The sequence below is a fragment of the Artemia franciscana genome, chromosome 2 (genome assembly GCF_032884065.1).
Source record: "Artemia franciscana chromosome 2, ASM3288406v1, whole genome shotgun sequence".
Lineage (NCBI taxonomy): Eukaryota > Metazoa > Arthropoda > Branchiopoda > Anostraca > Artemiidae > Artemia > Artemia franciscana.
The window spans coordinates 58,082,813-58,106,519 of NC_088864.1; the positions used below are offsets into that span (position 1 = coordinate 58,082,813).

The window sequence follows — 23,707 nt, forward strand, 5'->3', positions numbered from 1 at the left end:
GTGGACGGAAAAGTAGACATCCATACAATGGGGTAATAAGAAACATATGACTGGACAAGGCAGAAAAAAAGAAGCTTCAGAATAGATCCTGGAAATGTGTGTCTAAGTTTCCGAATTATACTTAAACTCCGTGAGACCTCAACCCTACTCAAAGCTATATGGTTTTTAAATGAAAGGTTCTCATCAAGCAGGATACCAAGAAACCGGACCACCCGACTCTGGTCTACACAAGGAACCTTGTGACGCCTGAAAGTGTGTAAGCTGAGGGAAAGCTATACCAATTCAAGAAAAAATAAGAAAAGGTGACTTACCAACATTCAAGGCCAAGTAATTTGCATTAAACCATGAAATAACTCTCGAATATTGCCACAAGGTTAGACTTGATGTCTCATTCCGTCTTCCCAAGGGTGGTGTCATCAGCAAAAGCAACTAGAAAATCTTCATTAGAAGTAGTATTGGAACACGATCGAGCATCAGCATGACATAGCTTGCAGCATGCCAGAGACCTGTTCTTTTTTACCGCCGAAATCAGATCATTAACCTAGCTCAGAAATAAAATGGGGTCAAGAACAGATCCATTAATAATATCATTAATTAATCGTAACAATTAATCATAATGATTAACAATATCAGATCATTAATAATATTATTTACAATATTTTTTTATTATTCAATATATATTCATTTATTATTTAATGTTTATTTAAAAAATTGCTTAAAAATAAGTAATAATTAACTTAACATTAACTCAACTTAATAGTCTATTTTTAGTTTATACAATGGGACTGTTGTTAGAACTTCATGTAATACTTTAAGATTTCGTTACCAATAACCATTATACTTTAAATCATATATTTTATCAGCCGATAAAATATAAAACCCTATCTTCATTTTCAGTTTTTCAGACCAATTTGGAAGAGAAAAAACAGCTTTTCTTTCCCCGGATTTGGCCTTAAAAAACACAAAAAAACCTGCAAATGTGCCTGATTAGTTTTTTGAGCCTTAAATAGTAACATTGCCGACTGGAGCTGCCCTAAAAAGTAAACAGAGTGCGACACTTCTAAGTCTGCAGCGAAAGGCGTTAGAGTAGAAGTGCTGCATAATGTTTTTTTGCTTTCCCATCTTCCATTATATTTCATTATATTATGGAACAGTTCTGGATAACGAACTGTAAGTTAGGAGTCACTTCGTTCCGTTGTAACCAAAACTCTAGGAAACGGTATTTTGATAATAATTGTCACCCAAAAAGGGTTCACTGAGTCCATGATGAGTTCAAATCTACACATTTCATCGAGTTTAAATTTTACCCATCAAAAGTTATGGGCTTGAGAAAATTAGTCTGATTTTTGAAAAGTGAGGAATAGCCCCAAAAGGTCAAGTAATGTCAATGAAAATCACACGATCAGATTCAGCACATCTGAGAACCGCACAGTGGAGGTTTCATGCTTCTATCTTCAAAAAGGTGATTTTTTTTGCCAAAAGAAAGATCAAGGAGGCGTGTTTATTTGTTTTTGTATTTTACAAGGGATGATTTTTTCGTCCTAGAAGATCGATAGAGGGCTCGTTCGAACAAAAATCAAAAGTTCTTATGTTCTTTTTAAGTGATAAAAAGATTGGAGGGCATTTAGCTCCCCTATAATGCTTCCTTTTTCCCAGAGGCCGATCAAAATTGTAAGGTAGCCATTTGAAGCAGCACAGTTGAAAAGTCCAATAGCTTTGCCTTTGGAGATGATAAGATGCCATATAACCCCTGGGGAAAAGGGCTATAAGTTAAGCAATTTGCCCATTGTTTATATATTATGTGCTATTGGGAGATATATTGATTTTTTTTTTTGGGGGGGGGGAGGTGAGGGGTATTTTCCATGGTGTTAATTTTCATTGAAATTTTTACTAGGTAAATTTTTCGTGGGGTGGGTGGTAGGAAGGGGACTTCCTGATATGACGGAAACACGGTCAGGAATAAAATTAAAACAAGTTTTTTAAACTGAAGGTAAATAACATTAATAATCAAACGATTGGAGCTACCTCTTCCTCACTCTTTTCGCTAAAGTTTTGCTTTTCGTCCCAATTCTTTAAGAAAGACTGCTCAAACACAAGGGCAGTCGAGTTTGAATATGCTATGTTTTTAGAGAACTTTAAGACTTCACCAGAAAGAGTGAGTGTTGAGGAAGGGGTAGTTCCGTTTATATACGGAATAATTTGTTCGTTTAAGTTTTAATGTTGCTGCTTACTTTCGGTTGAAAAAATTGTTTTCTTTTATTTATTATCATAAAAAATTGTCCTTTTACTGATGAATAATTTGCTCGCCTCATCCTACTTTGCTGATACTTGACAAAAGCTATAAATCAGACTTGTAAACTCATCTTCGACAGTTTAACCAGTTCAAAGTGCTGAAACGTAATAAAAAGTATTTTCAGTTAAAATCGTTTTTAAGTTGGATTGCTATTTTATGAGGTCAGAGCCATATTTGGGATTTTGCACAAGGAGGGGAGAGGAGAATTTTGCCAAAAAGTTGCCTTCCCTTGTACTTTGTCCAGTTGTCATTAGCAAAATTAGGATATGAGTGTGTAGCTCAGGACCGTTACCTTGTCCTTTGCGAATGAGGATCGGTCCCCTAGGCGCACTTTTGAATCTTTAAAGAACGCTTTGTTTGAACGGTTTTAGCGTAAATCGAAGTTTTCTTTTAATGTGTCTTATGACCAATTGACTATCCCAAAAAAATTGAGGTTAATATTTTTGTTTTGCCTTTCAGGTTATGCAAAACTGATTGAATTCAATCCTTTGCGTACAACTGACGTTCGTTTACCCGATGGCGCTGTATTTATGGTTCTCAATAGTATGATTATTGCAAATAAGGCTGCTTTTGAAAGTTTTAATGTTAGAGTTGTCGAAGGAAGAATTGGAACCCTTGTAAGAATAAGTTCTTTTAGTTTGCAATTTGTAGAATCATGGCGTTCATATGGTTATATTCTCAGACTGTCTCCAAAAAAATAAAAATGATTTCATCTTTACCCCCATCCCTCCTCGTGGAGACGTTGCTGAACCAGCGATGATAGGGAGAAAAAGAAGTGATTAGAAATTCATCCGTATGGCAACGCTGAACCCTAAAATAATAAATTGTCATTGATTATAATATACAAGAGGCAGAAATATTTTGCCACCAGAAACCAGAGAAGGAAAGTTTTGAGAAAAAAAAAATATCATTCAGTCATGGTGATTCTGACTCTGACCAGAAGATGTTTCACTTTGTACTAGTGCAGCAGATTTTAAAAAAAGATAAAGGGTTTATATTTTCAGATTTTTGGATTCTTTTTAAAAAGGCTATAAATTTCCTTCACTAATTGTAAATGATTACCTGTGAATCTGTTCTCTTAGCTGATGTTTCTACTTTTCCGAATTTTTTTTTTTTTTTGCTGCTACTTCTTTCGATTTTGATAACGTAGTTGGCTTTTTTTTTTATAACTTCTTGCTATTCAGTAATTATGCTGTAATTCTAAATTATTCAATATTGTATCAGTTGTGGAGAAACAAAACACTATGAAACCCCTATTGACGGTTGTCTTTATAATGTTGTTTTTTTTGGGGGGAAGGGGAATATGTTTTTGAAGTTTAATCTAGGTTGCATAAGAAGCCCTGTTTGTAGAACTTCTTTGAAGTCCATATGAGCCGTAAAGTTGGACTAGAATCATGAATAGTCCCTGAGTGGGGATTTTAGCCTGGTTGTGATGTACGAAGGGCCTGAAAGGACGAATATATCTGCTTTTTCTCATAGAGATTGTCACGAAATAATGTAGATTCAAATTTAACCGATATTTGAGATAACTTTGAGCTAAAAAGTAGTGAATATCGATGTCTTAGAATTGCTGAAGATTTTTTTTCGGAGATAGTTAATACTGGAAAACTGCAAATTTAAAGAAGGAGCTGGAAAAGAAAAAAAAAACTACGCATTACGTTTGTCCACACAGCGGTCGTTGATGCAAACCTTCAAAATTTAAAAAACATAGAGTCTATTGGGTCTATGGGCTAGTAGGATAACAGGCGGCAACTTAGTAAAGAAAGAATGGTAGGTCATAGTATTCGAAAATCTAAAAACACTAAAAAAAACTGTCTAATGTGGAGTAATTGCCATTTGAAGCTGATTTAGGAATGGTAATGCTTTATTGTGATTAATCTTGGTGATGGAATTTTTGTTGTGATTTTTAAAATCGCCTAAATCTCCATAAGGTGGTGTCGGATAAAAAAAAAAAACTGTACCATTGAAATCATTATAACCTAAAACCCCATATAGGAGAATTAGAATCTCCCTTCTCTTCTAGGAAGGAATATGATTCGTATGGGATGATATGATGTTTCTCCTTTTTACTCTTTGTTATTTTTTCGTTCACCACTAGTGCAACACTGAAAATCATAGGTACATGTTTAAGGGCCCATTTGAAAGAAAACGACTATGTCCAAGTTTTTTTAAGTACCGAACATATACTTAAAAATGAAGATGGCTCCCCTGCAGAATGGCTGACAGGAAGCCTGCTGACTAGCTCAAACTAAACATGATAAATGCTCTCAAAGGCCATTACAGAAATGGTAGCTTGTAAATACAAAAAGACTGTCAATCCTACAGATGATCTTGCCAAAAAATCAACTTTTCCTGCACGGATCTTCGCCAGTGTAGCAGTGCGGGTCAAAATGATGAGGATACACAGAGTGCATACTAAGCTAATGATGATGATTATGATACGTGATGATATTTAAAGAATCTTTGATTCTCTTATTCTCTTCTAGATATTCTCGTTTGATTTTCTTTTTGATATTTCTCTTTTTTGACATTTTTCTTTTTCTATTTGATGTTTGATTCTCTTTTTGATATTTCTCTTTTCTGACATTTCTCTTTTTCTATTTGATGTTTGATTCTCTTTTAGATATTTCTGTCATGATGAACATCCTAGTTCTTAATGAAGAACTTATTTGGTTGTTCATGTTCCTTTACTTGTAAAATAATAAATAAAACAGATTTCAGTTTGTTATTTAATCTAGTTTATTTATTTTGATACCGTTATATTCATGGTCCTTTTTAGCAGTTAAAATCAATGCTTTAGGTTTTTTAGAAGCTGAGATGAGGACAAAAATGTTTTGCAAGGCAGTCATGTTGTGATTTCCAAGATGACTGCAATGTTGGACTCTCTGCAAGCGGAAACATTGTTTTCTGACTGCTTATGGCGTAAGGTTTCCAAAAATGTATAGTTTTCACATTCTCAAAACAAAAAAAAATCCAGCGAACATAAAATACTTACGCAATGATCCGAAATTATCTTATTGCAATGTCCTAAACTCAAGGTTTGATCCCTCGTTTTAATAATTTTACATGTATTTTAAGAAAATAAAACCATAATTCTGGAAGCCTTTGATCTTTATCCGTTTCAAAGGCCTTACTATAATCCAGTGATCTGTTAGTGCAGGGAAAAAAGAAAAAAAAAAAACACGTCCGAGTTTCAAGCAGTGTGTAATTTCTATAAAATTCTGAGGGGGGGGGGGGTAAGAGGGCAAAGTTGGAGCCAATTTTTCTAAATCAAGTGAAAATGACAGTGAAAGTTGAAAAATTACCCATATATTACCATAAAGGCAATGCTATACGAAAGGAAACTGACTCGTTTCTCTAGATGCTTGAATTATGCAGGCTTATCTCAGTTTTGACAAGATTTTTGAAGAAGCTAAATTTCAGGTGGTGGGGAGGGGCGCAGCCTTGGGTCTGGAAGGGAAAGTTGCGTCCATTGCTACATAGCAAATTACGCTCCTGGTTTCGAGGTCCTTTTTTTGATTTCTTAAGATCTATTTTGCGCTTCATTTTAGTATTCAGATGAAAAAAAGCATATATCGTTAACAAAACAGTTTCGTATTTGAATCCGATTTTTTACCATTCAGTTTTTTCAAAACACTTTTTTTCCCTTGCGAAGGGAATTTGGTGGGGAGTATCTCAAGAGAGAGATTTCAAACATCTGGACAAGAGTTTGACCATGGAGGTTTCGGTAGAAAGTTTATGGTTTCAAGCCGTTATACTCCAGAGATGAAAGAAAAATCACGTTCTTGTGTCGTATGGCATTTTTGATAGCATTTTTGTGACGAAATAATAAAAAGCACGAAAATTTGAGCAATAGTTTTCAAATCAATTCTTAAATAATCCTCTACTATGTTCCAGTGCCCTTTTAGTGCTGGAGAAATGAAAAATAAATAATTAGTGCTTCAAATTAGCCCTAGTCTATCACACAGAAGTTCATGTTTATACGTAAAAATTTAAATGATTCTATAAATAATAAATAAAGGGGCATATAAAAACACAAATATGTTTTTATATCAAAATTCTTAGGTAAACGCCCCTAACGAAAGTTACACCGTAATTTTATCCGATCATTTAATAAAACTATTATTTCTTTAAATATACAATAATGATAATATACTGCAATAAAAAGGGTTTTGCTTCTATAAAAATTTACATTCACTTTAAAACTTGTCACTACCATTCTTGAAAGAATTGGTAGAGTCAGCCATAACTACTTCTTGGGGGGAGGTTGTTTCATACCTTGACTACTCGGTTTGAGAAAACCCACCTTGCAACTTCTTTATTGAAAGTTTTTTTTTCTTTAGCTTAAAGTTGTGTCCTCGAATACAATTTGTGTTGAAGAAGAGTATTTCATCTTTGCCAATGTTATTTTAGTACTTGTGACATAGCTTGAAAGTTTTAATACGATCACCTCGGAGGAGTCTATAGGTGATGGAAGGAAGTGACAGCTTTTCAAATCGTTCACAGTAGGAGAGGCCTCTTAGTTTTGGTACAGACTTTGTTGCTCCTCGCTGAATCTTCTCAAGTGCATTAATGTCTTTTTGAAAGTGAGGTCTTATTGTCGTGTCACCATATTCAATGATAGGACGAACAAGAGACTTGAATTGAGTTGAAAAAGCTAAGGATCGCTTAGGGTGAAGTTTCTACGAATAAGTCCTACTACTTTCGAAGCTTTGCTCACGATGGATTTGTAGTGGTTGGTGAATTTTAGCTCGCTGTCTATTGTTACTTCAAAGTCCCGTTCAAAAGATGTTTTTAGTATTAGAATGGTGTTACAGGTATAGGTTGACTTGAAATTCTGAAGTCTAAGGGTGAGGTGGGAGCTTTTGTTTGTGTTCACCTCCATTTCCCACGTCGTCATCCAATCGGCTATCTTGTTCAAGTCGATTTGCAGTTCTCATATATCATTTGGGCATTTAATAGGTTTAAAATCTTTGTATGTTCGGCCAAGAGTGTGATGTTTGAGTTCATATTGTCAGGCAGGTCGTTCACAAAAAGATTGAAGAGCAGGGGCCAGATGACGCTGCCTTGTGGAATACCATTAGATACTTTTGTCACAACTGTGCTAGTGTGACTATCTACTTTCACCCTCTGAGTTCTACCCGCCAGAAAATTCGTTATCCAGCCAAGAGTTTTGCCCGCAATCCAAAAGTTTCTTAACTTCTGAGGAGCTTTGAATGAGAAACTTTATCGAAGGCTTTACTAAAATCAAGGTATATTGCGCCGAATTGTGTGCCCTTATCGACATTTATTCTCCAGGTGTGTGAAACTAGAAGTAGCTGGGGTTCAGCTGACCTATTTCTTAAAAATCAAATCCAAACTGCCTTTTGTTGATTAACTTTTCGGTTGGGAGGTATTCTCGTAATCTGTCTGTTATGTTGGACTCAAGGATTTTACAAGTGAAGCATGTAAGACTAATTGGCCTTTAATTGATTAGGATTTGTTTTTCACATTTCTTGAAGATTGGGGTGATAATTGCCTTTTTCCAGATACTAAGGTATTTTCCCGTATCTATAGATGCCATAAAGATGAGAGATAGGGGTCTTGTGACTTGTGCTGCAAGTTCTTTAAGAATGCGAGGGTTTATGCCGTCTAGGCCTTCACATTTATTTGTGTTTAGCTTTTTAAGGTTTTGGTAGATGGGCTCTTCATCGAAATCTATCACTAACATCAGCTAATATCACTAACATCACTAATATCAGCTAACATTTTCTTCCTCTATTCGTACTGCTTCACTTCTATCCTCCAATTGTGTTGTAAGAACTGATGCAAAATGATAATTAAGTAGATTGGCTTTTTCATTGGGGTCTTCTTATGTTTTTCCAGATAAAGGATCTATTAAAGTTGGGTGCTAGGTTGGTTATGTCGCTTGGAACTTAAATAATTCCAGAAAGCCTTGGGATTTTCTTTTATATTTTCGGTGACTTGTTTTTGTCTGTGAGCTGCAAAATAACGCGTTAGTTTTCTTACTTTATTTCTTATGCGGCAGAATAGTTTATATTCTTCGTGAATTGTGGTGAACTTTCCCCAAGCTTGCTGCTTTCTTTTGATTAGCTCCACAGTTTCTCGGTTCAGAGTGGGTCTCGTGTGCTTTATTTTAGCTGGCACAAAGTTTTTTTTACTAATTTCTAGATTTTATCACAAAATAACCCATACGTCTCCTCTGTCTTCTCAAGATTCTTGACTTATTTAGGCCAATCCACGTCGCTCAGTAGATTGCCTTAGTAATAATGCAATTGCATTCTTTCACTTATTTATTTGCACCAGAAACAACGAGTAAGGCTTTTTTCTACCTTCATTTCTAATCTGGGCTACATATATATATATGATAGGGAGGCTGTAGCCCCTCACGTCTCTCCTCTAAAGGCCTACATTAAAGAAAAATGTTAAAATGCTATAGAGAAACTTGATATTTTTACTAGTTTGTATAGTCTTATCTGCTTTTTGAAACTAATTTTGATGCTCTGAGGTAAAATTCTTTAAGAATTGGTTCCTCATGTTTTATATCTGAACTAAAGTTAAATCAAAGGGAATGGCAGATCCTACTATACTAAACTCCTAATCTAAGGCTTTGGGCCTGCACCAAAGCAGCTGTTTTAGGCCTGATGAAGGCCCTTTATGAGTCATCACTTTGTGCCGAAAAAATACCAACCTTAATGAGTCAGTGGCTCAAGCTTAACCTTGTACAACAAAAAGTGACACGAGGCATCACACTGGGCCAGTATATGATATTGAGTTTTGCAAGATCATTGGCTTATCTTTGTGTCTAGAATATTATTGGACTCATTCCTACAGAAATGCCTCATAAGGACCTTTAGGGGGGAGATCCCTTCTCCTTTTAGTGACCTTCTTATCACTCAGAGCCAAGATTAGACATTAAGGGATATAAAGATAAAAGAAGCTAAAACAATCTAATTAGGTGGTTGGTGATGGAAACAAATGCAAGGATTCTAAGGTTTAAGCATTGCTTGATAGTTTCTGTTCAAATATACCTAAGCTTGACTAAAGATGAAGGCACAAGGAGAGTGGGAATACTTCGTATCAGAACTTAGCATTGGAAATGCTTCGGTAAAGACTCTGAACTTTTCTGTTAGAGGTTTGACCAAGTTTAAGAGGTTAAGAACACGTGTTTTTTTTTCGCTTTAGTAGACTTTTGGTCAGTGACGAAAGTCCTTACATTGTTCTGTTTGTTTCAAACAAGAGTTTCAAGAGTTATGTTTCAAGTTAGTTACCCTATTACATTTCAGTAAGATTTGCCATGAATGTAAACAAATTCCTTGCCATTTCCGGGTATTTTTTCGGTGGTGTTAAAGGAGGCTACACCTACTTTCGCATTCAGCTGTATTTTTGAAGATATTTAGCTTATTTCTTTTATCAGAATTAAGCTTACAACAGGAACATATATAGAAGGGCTGACATGCAACTGGACTTTCGTTTAACTCAACCGTGTTCAACTTGCGCTTTTAACTCAAGTCACGGTCAATCCACCCCCTTCTAACTCAACCCCATCCATCTCAAACCTCATTCAACTCAACCCCTATAAAATTCAACCCTCATTTATCTCAATTCCAGTTTATGAAACTTCAGTATAACTGCATCTGACGTTCTTTTAAACTGAATTTTTTCTGTCTTCCTCAGGTTCTATCGCAAAAATATGGTAAAGGTTCTATTCGTAAGCCATCAGACCTTCAAAAAGGGCTCGGTAAAAGTTTAGACGAAATGAGACGACTGACAAAAGAAGATCTACACGAAGAGCCTTATTCAAAAAAGGAGGTATGCTTCATTAAATTAAAGTTGTTATAGTCCCTCAGAGACCCTCATTGGATAGCCCCCATACCCCTTCTGGGTGGACATGTATGCTTGAATGTAACAAGTGGCCTGATTATTTCAGTATAATCCAAATTATGCACTAAAATTCTTAAATTAAGCTTTTGGAAATATTATAGTTTTGAGCGAAGAACAAAAGAAAGTGGATAGAACCATATACTTTGTGCTTTAGTATGTGTCCTTGAAACTAAAATTAAACTTTGAGAAATATTATAGTTGTGAGCGAAGAACATAAGATAATGGATAGAACCAGATATTTTGAGCTTTAGCATGTATCCAAAAGCTCCAGGGACATTAAAACAAAAACACTTCCCCCTTTGACCAATTTTCGTCTATTCATACCTTTGAATCGAATGTCTCTTTGATCTTTCTTTTTGTTGCTTCATAAAAAGAAGTTTTTAGCGTAATATCACAGTTTCCTTAGCGTTACCAACTTATTTATTTTCTTCGATCAAATGAAAAAAACTAGTTTTTTTTAACTGTAAGTAAGGAGCGACATCAAAACTTAAAACGAGCAGAAATTACTCCGTATATGAAATGGGTTGTCCCCTCTTCAACGTCTCGCTCTTTACGCTAAAGTTTGACTCTTTGCCACAATTATACTTTTTAAAACAATTAAAAGCTTTAGCGTAAAGAGCGAGGCGTTGAAGAGGGGACAACCCATTTCATATACGGGGTAATTTCTGTTCGTTTTAAGTTTTAATGTCGCTCCTTACTTACAGTTAAAAAAACTAGTTTTTTTCATTTAATTGAATTAATGCATGTTTGATTTTGGCTCTCCACCATGGGACTTGTCCAATCTTATTGAATTGTTTGTATTGAATCAGATTAACAGATTATCTCTCCACCATGGGACTTGTCCAATCTTAATGAATTGTTTGTATTGAATCAGATTAACAGATTATTAAAATGAAATTTGCATATTAATTCCTTTTTTGGCTAAATGGCTTTCTCTTAGTTTTAATCAGACGATTTTGAGAAATAAGGGGTGGGGAAGGAGGCCTAGTTGCCCTCCAATTTTTAGGTTACATAAAAAGGCAACTATAACTTTTAATTTTTAACTAACGTTTCTATTAGTAAAAAATATACGTAACTTAAGAATTAACTTACGTAATAAACTTTTATATTCTTATATTTTTATTATGTATATAAGGGGGTCTGTACCCTCGTTAAGGCCTCGCTCATTACACTAAATCGTAAGTTTTGTCTCAATTCTTTAAGAATGACCCCTGAATCAGAAAGGCCGTAGAGTAAATAGTTGAAATTACTAAAAATACTTTAGCATAAAAAGCGAGGTATTTATCTCCTCCTAAACACCTCGCTTGTTATGCTAAAGTATATTTAGAGCCCCTCATATGCGTAATAATCTCTTTTCGTTTTAAGCTTCAATGCTACTCCTTACTTTCTCCTTAATTGAAAAAACTTTTTCATGTTTATTTTTCATTGTTTTTTTTTATAGTAGTTTTAGAAAATCCTGCACCCTTTTCATTGAATTTCTGTTCCCCCATGACATATTTCTCCAAGGAAAGATTTACCCACATAGCCCCCTCCCCTCAGCCCCACCCCCAAAACAAAAAAAAAATCCCACTGAAAACGTCTCTACACTTCCCAATAACGATTATTATATGTAAACACTGGTCAAAGTTTGTAACTTACAGCCCCTCCCCCAGGGATTGTGGGGGAGTAAGTCATTCCCAAAGACATAGTTATTATGGTTTTCGACTATGCGGAACAAAATGGCTATCTCAAAATTTTGATCCGTTGACTTTGGGAAAAAAATGAGCGTGGGAGGGGGCCTATATGCCCTCCGAATTTTTTGGTCACTTAAAAAGGGCACTAGGACTATTTATTTCCAGTAGAATGAGCCCTCTTGCGACATTCTAGGACCACTTGGTCGATACGATGACCCCTGGGAAAAAAAAACAAAAAAAAACAACAAGTAAACACGCACCCGTGATTTGTCTTCTAGCAAAAAAAAAATTCCACATTTTTGTAGATAGGAGCTTGACATTTTTGCTATAGGGTTCTCTGATATGCCGAATGCGATGGTGTGATTTTCGTTAAGATTCTATGACTTTTGCGGGTGTCTCCCCCTATTTTCCAAAATAAAGCAAATTTTCTCAGGCTCGTAACTTTTGATGACAAAGACTAAAGTTGATGAAACTTATATATTTAAAATCAGCATAAAAATCTGATTCTTTTGATGTATATATTCCGTTTTTTAGAGTTTCGTTTACTATTGAGCTGGGTCGCTCCTTTCTACAGTTCGTTACCACGAACTGTTTGACAAAGAATTGACAAAATTCTTTGACAAAGAATTGTCAAGTTTTGTTGAACCGTGAAAATAAATAAGCAAAACTGATTTATTAAATTCTACAATTTCTTTGTTCTTAAAATTTTGTTTTAAATTAGCAATTTATAGATTGCCTAAAACAATTAAATCTCAAAGGAAATCTGCATCTTCTTAAGCTGTTAAGTCTCGTATGTCCTTAGCTAACCCTTTTGCTGGTGTTTTCTTTTTTCTGTTTTTTGTTGTTTTTTTTTTATGCCTGTTGTTATTAAAAACTGCGTAGCTGCAATTAGAGGTCCTCTTAATTAATTATTGAATTGCCGATCTTTCCTGATTTTTAGTATGTTGGCAAGGAATTTGGCAAGAATAAATTCCAAAAATTAAATGTTATTTTACTGTCATTGCTATTTTAAATGAATTACAAACTACTAGCAACACAAACAGGCAGCACTTCCCAGTTTAAATCTACTTTGTTAATTACTTGGCTTGTCTTTTAATATAAATTTGTTAATATTCAAGTCTTTAAGTTCCATTTCAGCGGGAACATTTTGGAAAATAATATGTTTGATTGCAAGTCCATTCAATTCAATTGAATTGAATTGAAGTCCTGCAAGGACTCGACCAGGCTCATAATTAACAAGTGAAGTAATTTTTTTGGTAAAAATATTTAATTATTTTATTATCTTTTCAGATTATATTTTTATTTTAATTTTTTGAAATTAAAATTCTAAATAAATTTCGTCTTAGATAACTCTTTAATGCTATCCTCAAAAAATGAAAAGCATTTTGTAATAATGAAGCTCTGGTGGGGTTGAGCTCAATATACTTAACGGCGAGTTCCGTATTCGAGATTCATATAATTAACAAGTGGAACATTTGTTGTCGAATATATAGCTGTTATACTGCATGAATACTTTTAATTTATGCCTCAATAGCCAGTCAAAAGTGGCGCAAATTAGGAAAAATCCTAGAAAGAGGATGTTTAAACCAAATTGAGCAGTTACAAACTTATGAATGGTGAATAAATAGGTCTATAACATAATTAAGCATTGGCAAATTCAAATACATTAACTTATTAAGTAAAAGTTATCATAAACTTGTTGGCAGTACGACTTAATTTTGAGTAAATGTACTTTATTTTGAATTAATTTGAATTGAATTAATTATACTTAAAATTGAATTAATTAAGTGTATAATTTCCCCTGACAAGCTCATCCCCTGAAAACTTCCCTCCCCATAGAACATTCCCCCATGGAAAAACTCTGAGCAAAAAATGTTTTTGCTCAAAAATTTTGAGTAAAATTAAACTTTAATTTGATTAAATATTCTGACGCGAGACGCTCTTTGTTTAGGGCAGCAAACTTTTCCACGGCAAAAATCACCTCAGTAATTTTGGCTTTTTCTGGCTGGGTCGCTGTAAATAGTAATTCACCTAGTTGTTCCTCAGTCGAGGGTATTCAGAGGTGCGTTTTAACCCTCCTTAACGTTGAAAAAGTCTTTCATTTGAGGCAGTTGTCATGGCAGTGTCAAAGGTCTCTGAGGTTGTAAGAGGGGTGGCGTCTTTGTCCGAGTAAAGGCAAGCAAGAGTTTTGTTTTTATGAAATGCAAATAAGACTTTCTAAGGAATTTTCTGACTCAAAACTCAACTCTTTGACTGATAGTATAGGAACGTATAAAGTCTTATACTAGGCGTGCACCCAGGATCTTTTCTTTTTCGTTAAATCTTTTTCGAACAACGTACTTTTTCAAAGATCCAAGCGTTCATTTCGTAATTAAATTATAAAAACCCGAAAGGAAAAATCTAAAATCCTTTTGAGAAAAAATGTTTAATGCTCTTTTATTCTTTTTAACTCTTCCAGAACTCTTTGTGCAAACCATGTAAAATAAATCAGCCTGTTGTCTAGTCTCAGCCTACCTCTCAGCGCCTCTATGTTGTTTAACAACGTTTCAGCGTGACTTTCCAAAGAATTAAAAAATTTTTATGGCACTTGGTATTAACCAAGTGACATGTAGCGATCGCAAATTCTGTCGGTCTGTCGGTCCCGGTTTTGCTACTCTAGGCACTTCCAGGTAAGCTAGGACGATGGAATTTGGTAGGCATATCAGGGACCGGACCAGATTAAATTAGAAATAGTCGTTTACCCGATTCAACCATCTGGGGGGGGGAGTGGGGGTCCGTTAATTCGGAAAAAATAGAAAAAATGAAGTATTTTTAACTTACGAACAGGTGATGGGATCTTAATGAAATTTGATGTTTGGAAGGATATCGTGTCTCAGAGCTCTTATTTTAAATTCCGACCAGATCCGGTGACATTGGGGGGATTTGGGGGGGGGACCTAAAATCTTGGAAAACGCTTAGAATGGAGGGATCGGGATGAAACTTGGTGGGAAAAATAAGCAGAAGTCCTAGATACGTGATTGACATAACTGGAACGGATCTGCTCTGTTTGGGGGATTTGGGGTGTTTAATTCTGAAAATTAGAAAAAATGAGGTATTTTTAACTTACGAAGGAGTGATCGGATCTTAATGAAATTTGAAGTTGGGAAGAATATCGTGTCTCAGAGCTCTTATTTTAAATCCCGACTGGATCCGGTGACATTGGGGGGGGGGAATTGAGGGGGGACCTAAAATCACGGGAAACGCTCAGAGTTGAGGGATCGGGATGAAACTTGGTGGGAAAAACAAGCACATGTCCTAGATACGTGATTGACATAATCGGAACGGATCCTCTCTCTTTGGGGAGTCGGGGGGGGGGGGGGGGGTAGTTCTGAAAAATTAGAAAAAATGAGGTATTTTTAACGTTTACCCGAAAAAACGTTAATATAGTATTAAAATAGTCGTTTACCCGATTCAACCATCTGGGGGGGGAGTGGGGGTCCGTTAATTCGGAAAAATTAGAAAAAATGAGGTATTTTTAACTTACGAAGGAGTGACTGAATCTCAATGAAATTTGGTTTTTGGAAAAATATCGTGTCTCAGAGCTGTCATTTTAAATCCCGAATGGATCCGGTGACATTCGGGGGTGTCGGGAGGGGGACCTAAGATCTTGGAAAACGCTTAGAGTGGAGGGATCGGGATGAAACTTGGTGGTAAAAATAATCATAAGTCCTAGATACGTGATTGAATTAACCGGAACGGATCCGCTCTCTTTGGGGGAGTTGGGGGAAGAGGGTTAGTACTGAAAAGTTAAAAAAACGAGGTATTTTTAGCTTACGAAGGAGTGATCGTATCTTAATGAAATTTAATGTTTAGAAGGATATCGTGTCTCAGAGCTCTTATTTCAAATCCCGACCGGATCTGGTGAAGGAGAAGTTGGGGGCGGGAGCCTAAAATCTTGGAAAACGCTTACAGTCGAGGGATCGAGATAAAACTTGGTGGGAAAAATAAGCACAAGTCCTAGATACGGGATTGATGTAACCAGAACGGATCTGCTCTGTTTGGGGGAGTTTGGGGGAGGGTTAATTCCAAAAAATTAGAAAAAATGAGGTATTTTTGACTTACGAAAGAGTAATCGTATCTTAATGAAATTTCATATTTAGAAGGACCTCGAAACTCAGATCTCTTATTTTAAATCCCGACCGGATCCAGTGTCATTAGGGGGGGGGGGATCTTGGAAAACGCTTAAAGCGGAGAGATGAGGATGAAACTTGGTGGAAAGAATAAGCACAAGTCCAAGATAGGTTACTGACACAACCGGACCGGATCCGCTCTCTTTGGTGGAGCTGGGGGGGGGGGGGAGTAATTCAGAAAAACTAGAAAAAATGAGGTATTTGTAACTTACGAACGGGTGATCAGATGTTAATGAAAGTTGATATCTAGAAGGATCTTGTGCTTTAGAACTCTCATTTTAAATCTCGATCAGATCCTTTTACATTGAAGGGAGATGGAGGGGGAAACCGAAATTCTTGGAAAACGTGAAAATCGAGGTATCTTACGAATGGGCGATCGGATCTTAATGAAACTTGATATATAGAAGAATCTTGTGTCTCAGATGCTGCATTTTCGATTCGAATCGGAACCGAGGACATAGAGGGTTGTTGGGGGGAAACAGAAATCTTGGAAACCAGAAATCTTGGAAAACCCTTAAAGTGGAGAGATCGGGATGAAACTTGATGGGACGGATAAGCACAAGTTATAGATACGAGATTTACATAATTGGTACGGATCCGTTCTCTTTGAGGGAGCTGGGGGTTGTTAGTTTGGAAAAATAAAAAAAAATGAGGTTTTGGTAACTTAAGAACGGGTGACCGGATCTTAATGAAATTTGATATTTAGAGGAAAGTCGTGTCTCAGAGCTCTTATTTCAAATCCCAACCAGATCTTTTGACATTGGGGGGAGTTGGAGGGGGAAACCGGAAATCTTGGGAAACTCTCATAAGTGTCGTAGATACATGATTGACATAACCGGACTGGATCCGCTTTCTTTGGCGGAGTTAGGTGGTGGAGTTCAGTGCTTTGGCGAGTTCGGTGCTTCTGGACATGCTAGGACGATGAAAATTGGTAGGCGTGTCAGGGAGCATCACGAGTTGACTTGATAAAGTCGTTTTCCCTGATTCGACCATCGGGGGGGATGAAGGGAGAGGAAAAATTAGAAAAATGAAGTATTTGTAACTTATGAACGGGTGATCAGATGATAATGAAAGTTGATATCTAGAAGGATCTTGTGCTTCAGAATTATCATTTTGAATCTCGATCAGATCCTTTGACATTGAAGGAGATGGAGGGGGAGGCCGAAATTGTTTGAAAACGTGAAAATCGAGTTATCTTACGAATGGGCGATCGGATCTTAATGAAACTTGATATATAGAAGAATCTTTTATCTCAGATGCTTTATTTTCTATTCGAATCGGATCTGAGGACATAGAGGGATGAAGGGGGGAAACAGAAATCTTGGAAAACCCTTAAAGGGGAGAGATCGGGGTGAAACTTGATGGGAGGGATAAGCACAAGTTATAGATACGAGATTGACATAATTGGTACGGATCCGTTCTCTTTGAAGGAGCTGGGGGTCGTTAATTTGGAAAAATCAGAAAAATCGAGGTTTTTTTACTTAAGAACGTGTGACCGGATCTTAATGAAATTTGATATTTAGAAGGAACTCGTGTCTCAGAGCTCTTATTTCAAATCCCGACCAGATCTTTTGACATTGAGGGGAGTTGGAGGGGGAAACCGAAAATCTTGGGAAACGCTCATGAATGTCGTAGATACGTGATTGATGTAACCGGACTGGATTCGCTTTCTTTGGTGGAGTTAGGTGGTGGGGTTCAGTGCTTTGGCTAGTTTGGTGCTTCTGGACGTGCTAGGACGATGGAAATTGGTAGGCGTGTCAGGGAGCTGCACGAAATGACTTGATAAAGTCGTTTTCCCTGATTCGACCATCTGGGGGGCTGAAGGGAGAGGAAAAATTAGAAAAATTGAGGTATTTTTAACTTCCGAGTGGGTGATCGGATCTTAATGATTTTTGATATTTAGAAGGACCTTGTGACTCAGAGCTCTTATTTTAAATCCCAACCGGCATTAAGCCTCTGATTTTCCTTTTGAAGCAAGCTATTGATTCTTAGAATTTTGCTAGAGCTCATAACATATGAGCTCTTGGATCTTGGCTCTTCCGAACTCGTCACAAGTGCCATATCAGCTCTTAGCTCTTTTTTCGAATCTAGAAGCTCCATAAGAATCACATTGGAATCACAGTACGTTTGAAGCCGTTGCGTAAAGTAAACATAGGCATTGAACTTAAACTGGTACCATCAATGACAGATTTACATACTTCACCTGACACAGCCTTTAGTGCTGCTAAGCTACTGGCGAGCATTGCTTTTTTAACTGGTGGTTTGCGTTTCAAATATCGGTTATCTTTATTTGACTCATTCACTATTTACAAAGAAAACGAGTGAATTCATTCATTGTAATCCTTACAGACTTGAGCACTAAGAATCTAGGACGGGATGTGCGTCATCTTAGTTTGATCTTGTATACGATACAATTTTGTGATTTGTTTACTAAAGGATGAATAAAGACATTTTCATAAAAGATGGTTTATGCTTGAAGTGGTCGCAGAGAGCAAACTGAGGGCCTACTAGGCAAATATAGTCTTGGGGGCAACTGCCCCCACCCTATTGTGTCAAGTAAATTTTATTGCCTGTCATTAATTTTTATCCTTGTTTAACTGACTTTTTGTGTTATATATTGTATTTTCTCTTACCTTTTTTTTAGGTTTGCTCTATATTAGGAATAACAGAAGAAGAACTAGAAGAAAGTATTCTTACTTCAAATACAAAACATATACAAAGTTTCAAATGCAAACAAAGGCTTCTGCATGTTTTTTCTGGTAATTTGTTGTTTATTTTAATTTTTTCGCTACAATTTATTCTTCTTTGTTTTATTTTTTCTCTTTATTTTTCTTATTCTTTATTCACAAATTCCACGCAAGATCTCTTCAAACAAAAATATAAAATTCAACATAAACAAAGCGTGACCTATCACGCTTTAGCGAGGTAAAATTCAACTTATGCCAAATTCGCCCAAGGAAACTCAACACAGCACAAAATCCACTCAAGAAAACTCTAAACACAACCCAGGCAAAATCCTCACTCAGAAAAAGGCGAGTATCAACTAATGAGAAATTTGACTTTGATACAATGAACCATTGATGTTCTGAACCATTCTGTTATAACAGCATTCTGAAAATCGTGCCAGTGTTTTCTGAAACTTGAGTCAAGGAGAATTTTTACTGCAAGGGATGATTTAAAAGTAAAACAATGTTCAACTTAAAATTTTAAATTGTCTTGAGGTTCTTTGGGCCAGTCTTAGGAAAGGAAAGTTCCCTATTCCCAGCATACACGTATATTTTAAAATGAGCCAGTTCGAAATGCCAAGTTGTAAATTTTTTCAAGATTCTGTAAAGTAAATCTTGTAAGCGTTGGTTTTTTTTAATAAGGGGCACTTAACCATATGATCTCCACGTCTATCAGGAACCAAGCTTTGCCTAGGTCATCTAACCAACTAGTACAAAAAAATGTAAACGAGTGGAGTACAAATGAGAAAAGAATTAACAAAAAAAAAAGAACAAACTTAAGATCATGAAAAGGTGGTAATTGATTTATGTTGATATCTGACAGCATTTTGCAATAAATTGCATAACTTGTTCCGGGCAATAAATGGGCAATAAATTGCATAACTTGTACAGAGAAATAAATGGGCAATAAATTGCATAATTTGTACAGAACAATAAATGGGCAGTCAATTGCGTAACTTGTACAGAGCAATAAATGGGCAATAAATTGCATAACTTGTATAGAGCAATAAATGGGCAATAAATGGCATAATTTTTACAGAGCAATAAACGGGCAGTAAATTGCATAACTTGTACAGAGCAATACATGGGCAATAAATTGCATAACTTGTACAGAATAATAAATGGGCAGTCAATGGCATAGCTTGTACAGAGCAATAAATGGGAAATAAATTGCATAACTTGTACAGAGCAATAAATGGGTAACATATTGCATAACTTGTACAGATCAATAAATGGGCAATAAATTGCATAACTTGTACAGAGCAATACATGGGCAATAAATTGCATAACTTGTACAGAGCAATACATGGGCAATAAATTGCATAACTTGTACAGAGCAATAAATGGGCAATAAATTGTATAACTTGTACAGAGCAATAAATGAACAATGAATTTGCCTAATTGGTACTGAGCTATAAATGGGCAATAAATTGCATATCTTGAACAGAGCAATAAATGGGCAATAAATTGCATAACTCATTTTCTCTCAAATACTTATCCTTGAGTCTGTCGACGTCATTGCATCCCAGAAGGTACTTACTCTTCCTATAATTCAGTTTTAAATTAATCCTACACATTACTAGATGGTGAATTTTACTTTTAACATCAACAACAGCACTCCTATATACCCTAGTATCTTGAATTGATCCTGCTAGTCATCGGTTTACAGTAACTGAATCAATATGGTTATACCATCACGTGAATACCATCTTAACGTATGGGCTGTTTCATGAACAAATACTGCAATGGTTATAAACAGATTGTTATCCATACAATATTAAAGCGGTCAGTGGCCATTACTGTTTTCTTTTCCTTCGCCAAATTTACCTAGGCTAGGGTCATCTAATCCCTATTTCTACGGACTTTGGCGTTAAAATGTCCTGATAAAAATGTCTTATTTTTACCTGGGACACTGTCTTTTTGTTCCTCAAATTCAAAAATTTTTATTGTCAATAAGCCAAGACAGTTAAATTTCTAACTTTCTGAAAAAATAAATCTAATTTTAAATTGAAAAAAAAAAAATCAAAATAAACAGCAAAAAAAATAATGAGCTAAAATAAATATATATATATATAATATAATAAATAATATATAATAATATATAATAAATAATATAATAATAATATAATAATAAATATATATAATAATAATATATAATATATAATAATATAAATAATATATAATAATATAATAAATATTATATATATATATATTTATATATACTATACTATACTACTACTAATAACTCACTGCAGCACCAAGCCGCCTGAGACCAACAAAGCTATGCATGCTACTCCTCCAACCTAATCTATTTAAAGCCTCCCTCTTTACACCCTCCCAGGAAGTTCCCATTTCCTTTAAATCTTTATTTATGAAATCCTCCCAACCCAGACAAGGACGACCTGCTTTCCTTGTAGCCCCAGACGGTTGGCCAAAAAGGACAATCTTCGGTAATCTGTCATCCTTCATCCGTAGAACGTGGCCTAGCCATCTCAACCTTTCTTTCATTATAGCCCCAGAAAGCGGGATTGAACCACAATTTTCGTACAACCTACTGTTTGAAATACAGTCAGTCAGCCGGGTACCCAGAACAATCCGTCGGCAATTTCTCTGGAAAACATCTAGTAAATTTTTATCTGCTTTTCGGAGTGTCCATGCTTCAGAGCCATATTTGACCACTGTCATCACTGTAGCTTCCAATATTCTAATCTTGGTTTGTAGACTTATCTTTCTATTCTTCCAAACTTTTTTAACTGTGAAAAAACACCCTGAGCCTTAGCTATTCTACTTTTAACATCTTCACTGCTCCCACCATCTTTACTAATAATACTACCAAGGTAACTGAAGCTCCCAACCTGATCAATCTTTTCGTTACCTAATGTCACCTGTTCATCTTCACTTATTCCTAGCCTTAGTGACTTAGTCTTCTTAACATTAATTTTCAAGCCTATTTTAGCACCCTGAACTCGTAAAACCTCTAAAAATTCTTTCATTTTGCTCACACTTTCATCTAATATGCTTAAATCATCAGCATAATCTAAGTCCAGGAGCGTTCTTCCTCCCCATTTGATTCCATGGTTTCCAATTGCCTTTCCTGTGCTCCTTAAGACGAAGTCCATCAAAATCATCCATATAAAGGGGGATAGAACACAACCCTACTTAGCTCCTGATTTAATACAAAACCAGTTGCTAACCTCATTTCCTACCTTAACCGCAGCAGTATATATATATATATATATATATATATATATATATATATATATATATATATATATATATATATATATATATATATATATATATATATATATATATATATATATATATATATATATATATATATATATATATATATATATATATATATATATATATTATATATATTATATATATTATATATATATATATATATATATATATATATATATATATATATATATATATATATATATATATATATATATATATATATATATATCAAACAGTTCGTGGTAACGAACTGTAGTAAGGAGCGACCCGGCTCAATAGTAAACGAAACTCTAAAAAACGGAATTTCGATACTAAAAGATATATCAAAAGAATCGGATTTTTATGCTGATTTTAAATATATAAGTTTCATCAAATTTAGTCTTTGTCATCAAAAGTTACGAGCCTGGGAAAATTTGCCTTATTTTGGAAAATAGGGGGTAACACCCCCTAAAAGTCATAGGATCTTAACGAAAATTACACCATCGCATTCAGCGTATCAGAGAACCCTATACACAAAATTCCAAGGTCCAATCTACAAAAATGTGGAATTTCGTATTTTTTGCCAGAAGACAAATCACGGGTGCGTGTTTATTTGTTTTTTGTTCTTTTTTTTCCCAGGGGTCATCATATCGACCAAGTGGTCCTAGAGTGTTGCAAGAGGGCTCATTCTAACGGAAATGAAAAGTTCTAGTGCCCTTTTTAAGTGACCAAAAAAATTGGAGGGCACCTAGGCCCCCTCCCACGCTCATTTTTTCCCCAAAGTCAACGGATCAAAATTTTGAGATAGCCATTTTGTTCCGCATAGTCGAAAACCATAATAACTATGTCTTTGGGGATGACTTACCCCCCACAGTCCCTGGGGGAGGAGCTGCAAGTTACAAACTTTGACCGATGTTTACATACAGTAATGGTTACTGGGAAGTGTACCGATGTTATCAGGGGGATTTTTTTGGTTTGGGTGTGGGGTTCAGGGGAGGGAGCTATATGGGAGGATCTTTCCTTGGAGGAGTATTTTCTATTGAAAGTAAGGAGAAGTATTAAAACTTAAACCGAACAGAGATTATTACGCTTATGAAGGGTTCTAAAAATATTTTAGCATAAAGAGCGAGGTATTTAGGAGGAGATAAATACTTCGCTCTTTATGCTAAATTTTTTTTTAAATAATTTCAACTATTTATTCTACGGCCTTTCTGATTCAGGGGTCATTCTTAAAGAATTGGGATAAAACGTAACGTGAGTTATGTACGTTTGTTACGTAAGTTAATTCTTAAGTTACATTTTTTTTTACTAATAAAAACGTTCGTTGAAAATTAAAAGATCTAGTTGCCTTTTTGAGTAACCGAAAAATTGGAAGGCAACTAGACCTCCTTCCCCACCCCTTATTTCTCAAAATCGTCTGATCAAAACTAAGAGAAAGCCATTTAGCCAAAAAAAGAATTAATATGCAAATTTCATTTTAGTAATTTATGTACGGAGAGCCAAAATCAGACATGCATTAATTCAAAAACTTTCAGAAATTAAATAAAAAAAAAACAAGTTTTTTTAAATGAAAGTAAGGAGCGACATTAAAACTTAGAACGAACAGAAATTACTCCGTATATGAAAGGGGCTTTTCCTCCTCGACACCCCGCTCCTTGCGCTAAAGTTTGATTCTTTCTCGCAACTTTACTTTTTAAAACAATAAAAAACTTTAGCGTAAGGAGCGGGGTGTCG

General features: G+C 35.4%; 1 protein-coding gene across 3 annotated transcripts in view; it reads left to right on the forward strand.

Moving 5' to 3' along the window:
• Positions 1–23,707, forward strand: part of LOC136043837 (N-acetylgalactosamine kinase-like) — a 75,735-nt gene that overhangs the window by 32,871 nt on the left and 19,157 nt on the right. For all 3 annotated transcript variants that reach the window (XM_065728774.1, XM_065728772.1, XM_065728773.1), the window contains exons 5-7: positions 2,753–2,910; positions 9,971–10,105; positions 18,664–18,778. In XM_065728774.1, the coding sequence (XP_065584846.1) occupies positions 2,753–2,910; positions 9,971–10,105; positions 18,664–18,778 (408 nt within the window). The remainder of the gene's footprint in view (positions 1–2,752; positions 2,911–9,970; positions 10,106–18,663; positions 18,779–23,707) is intronic.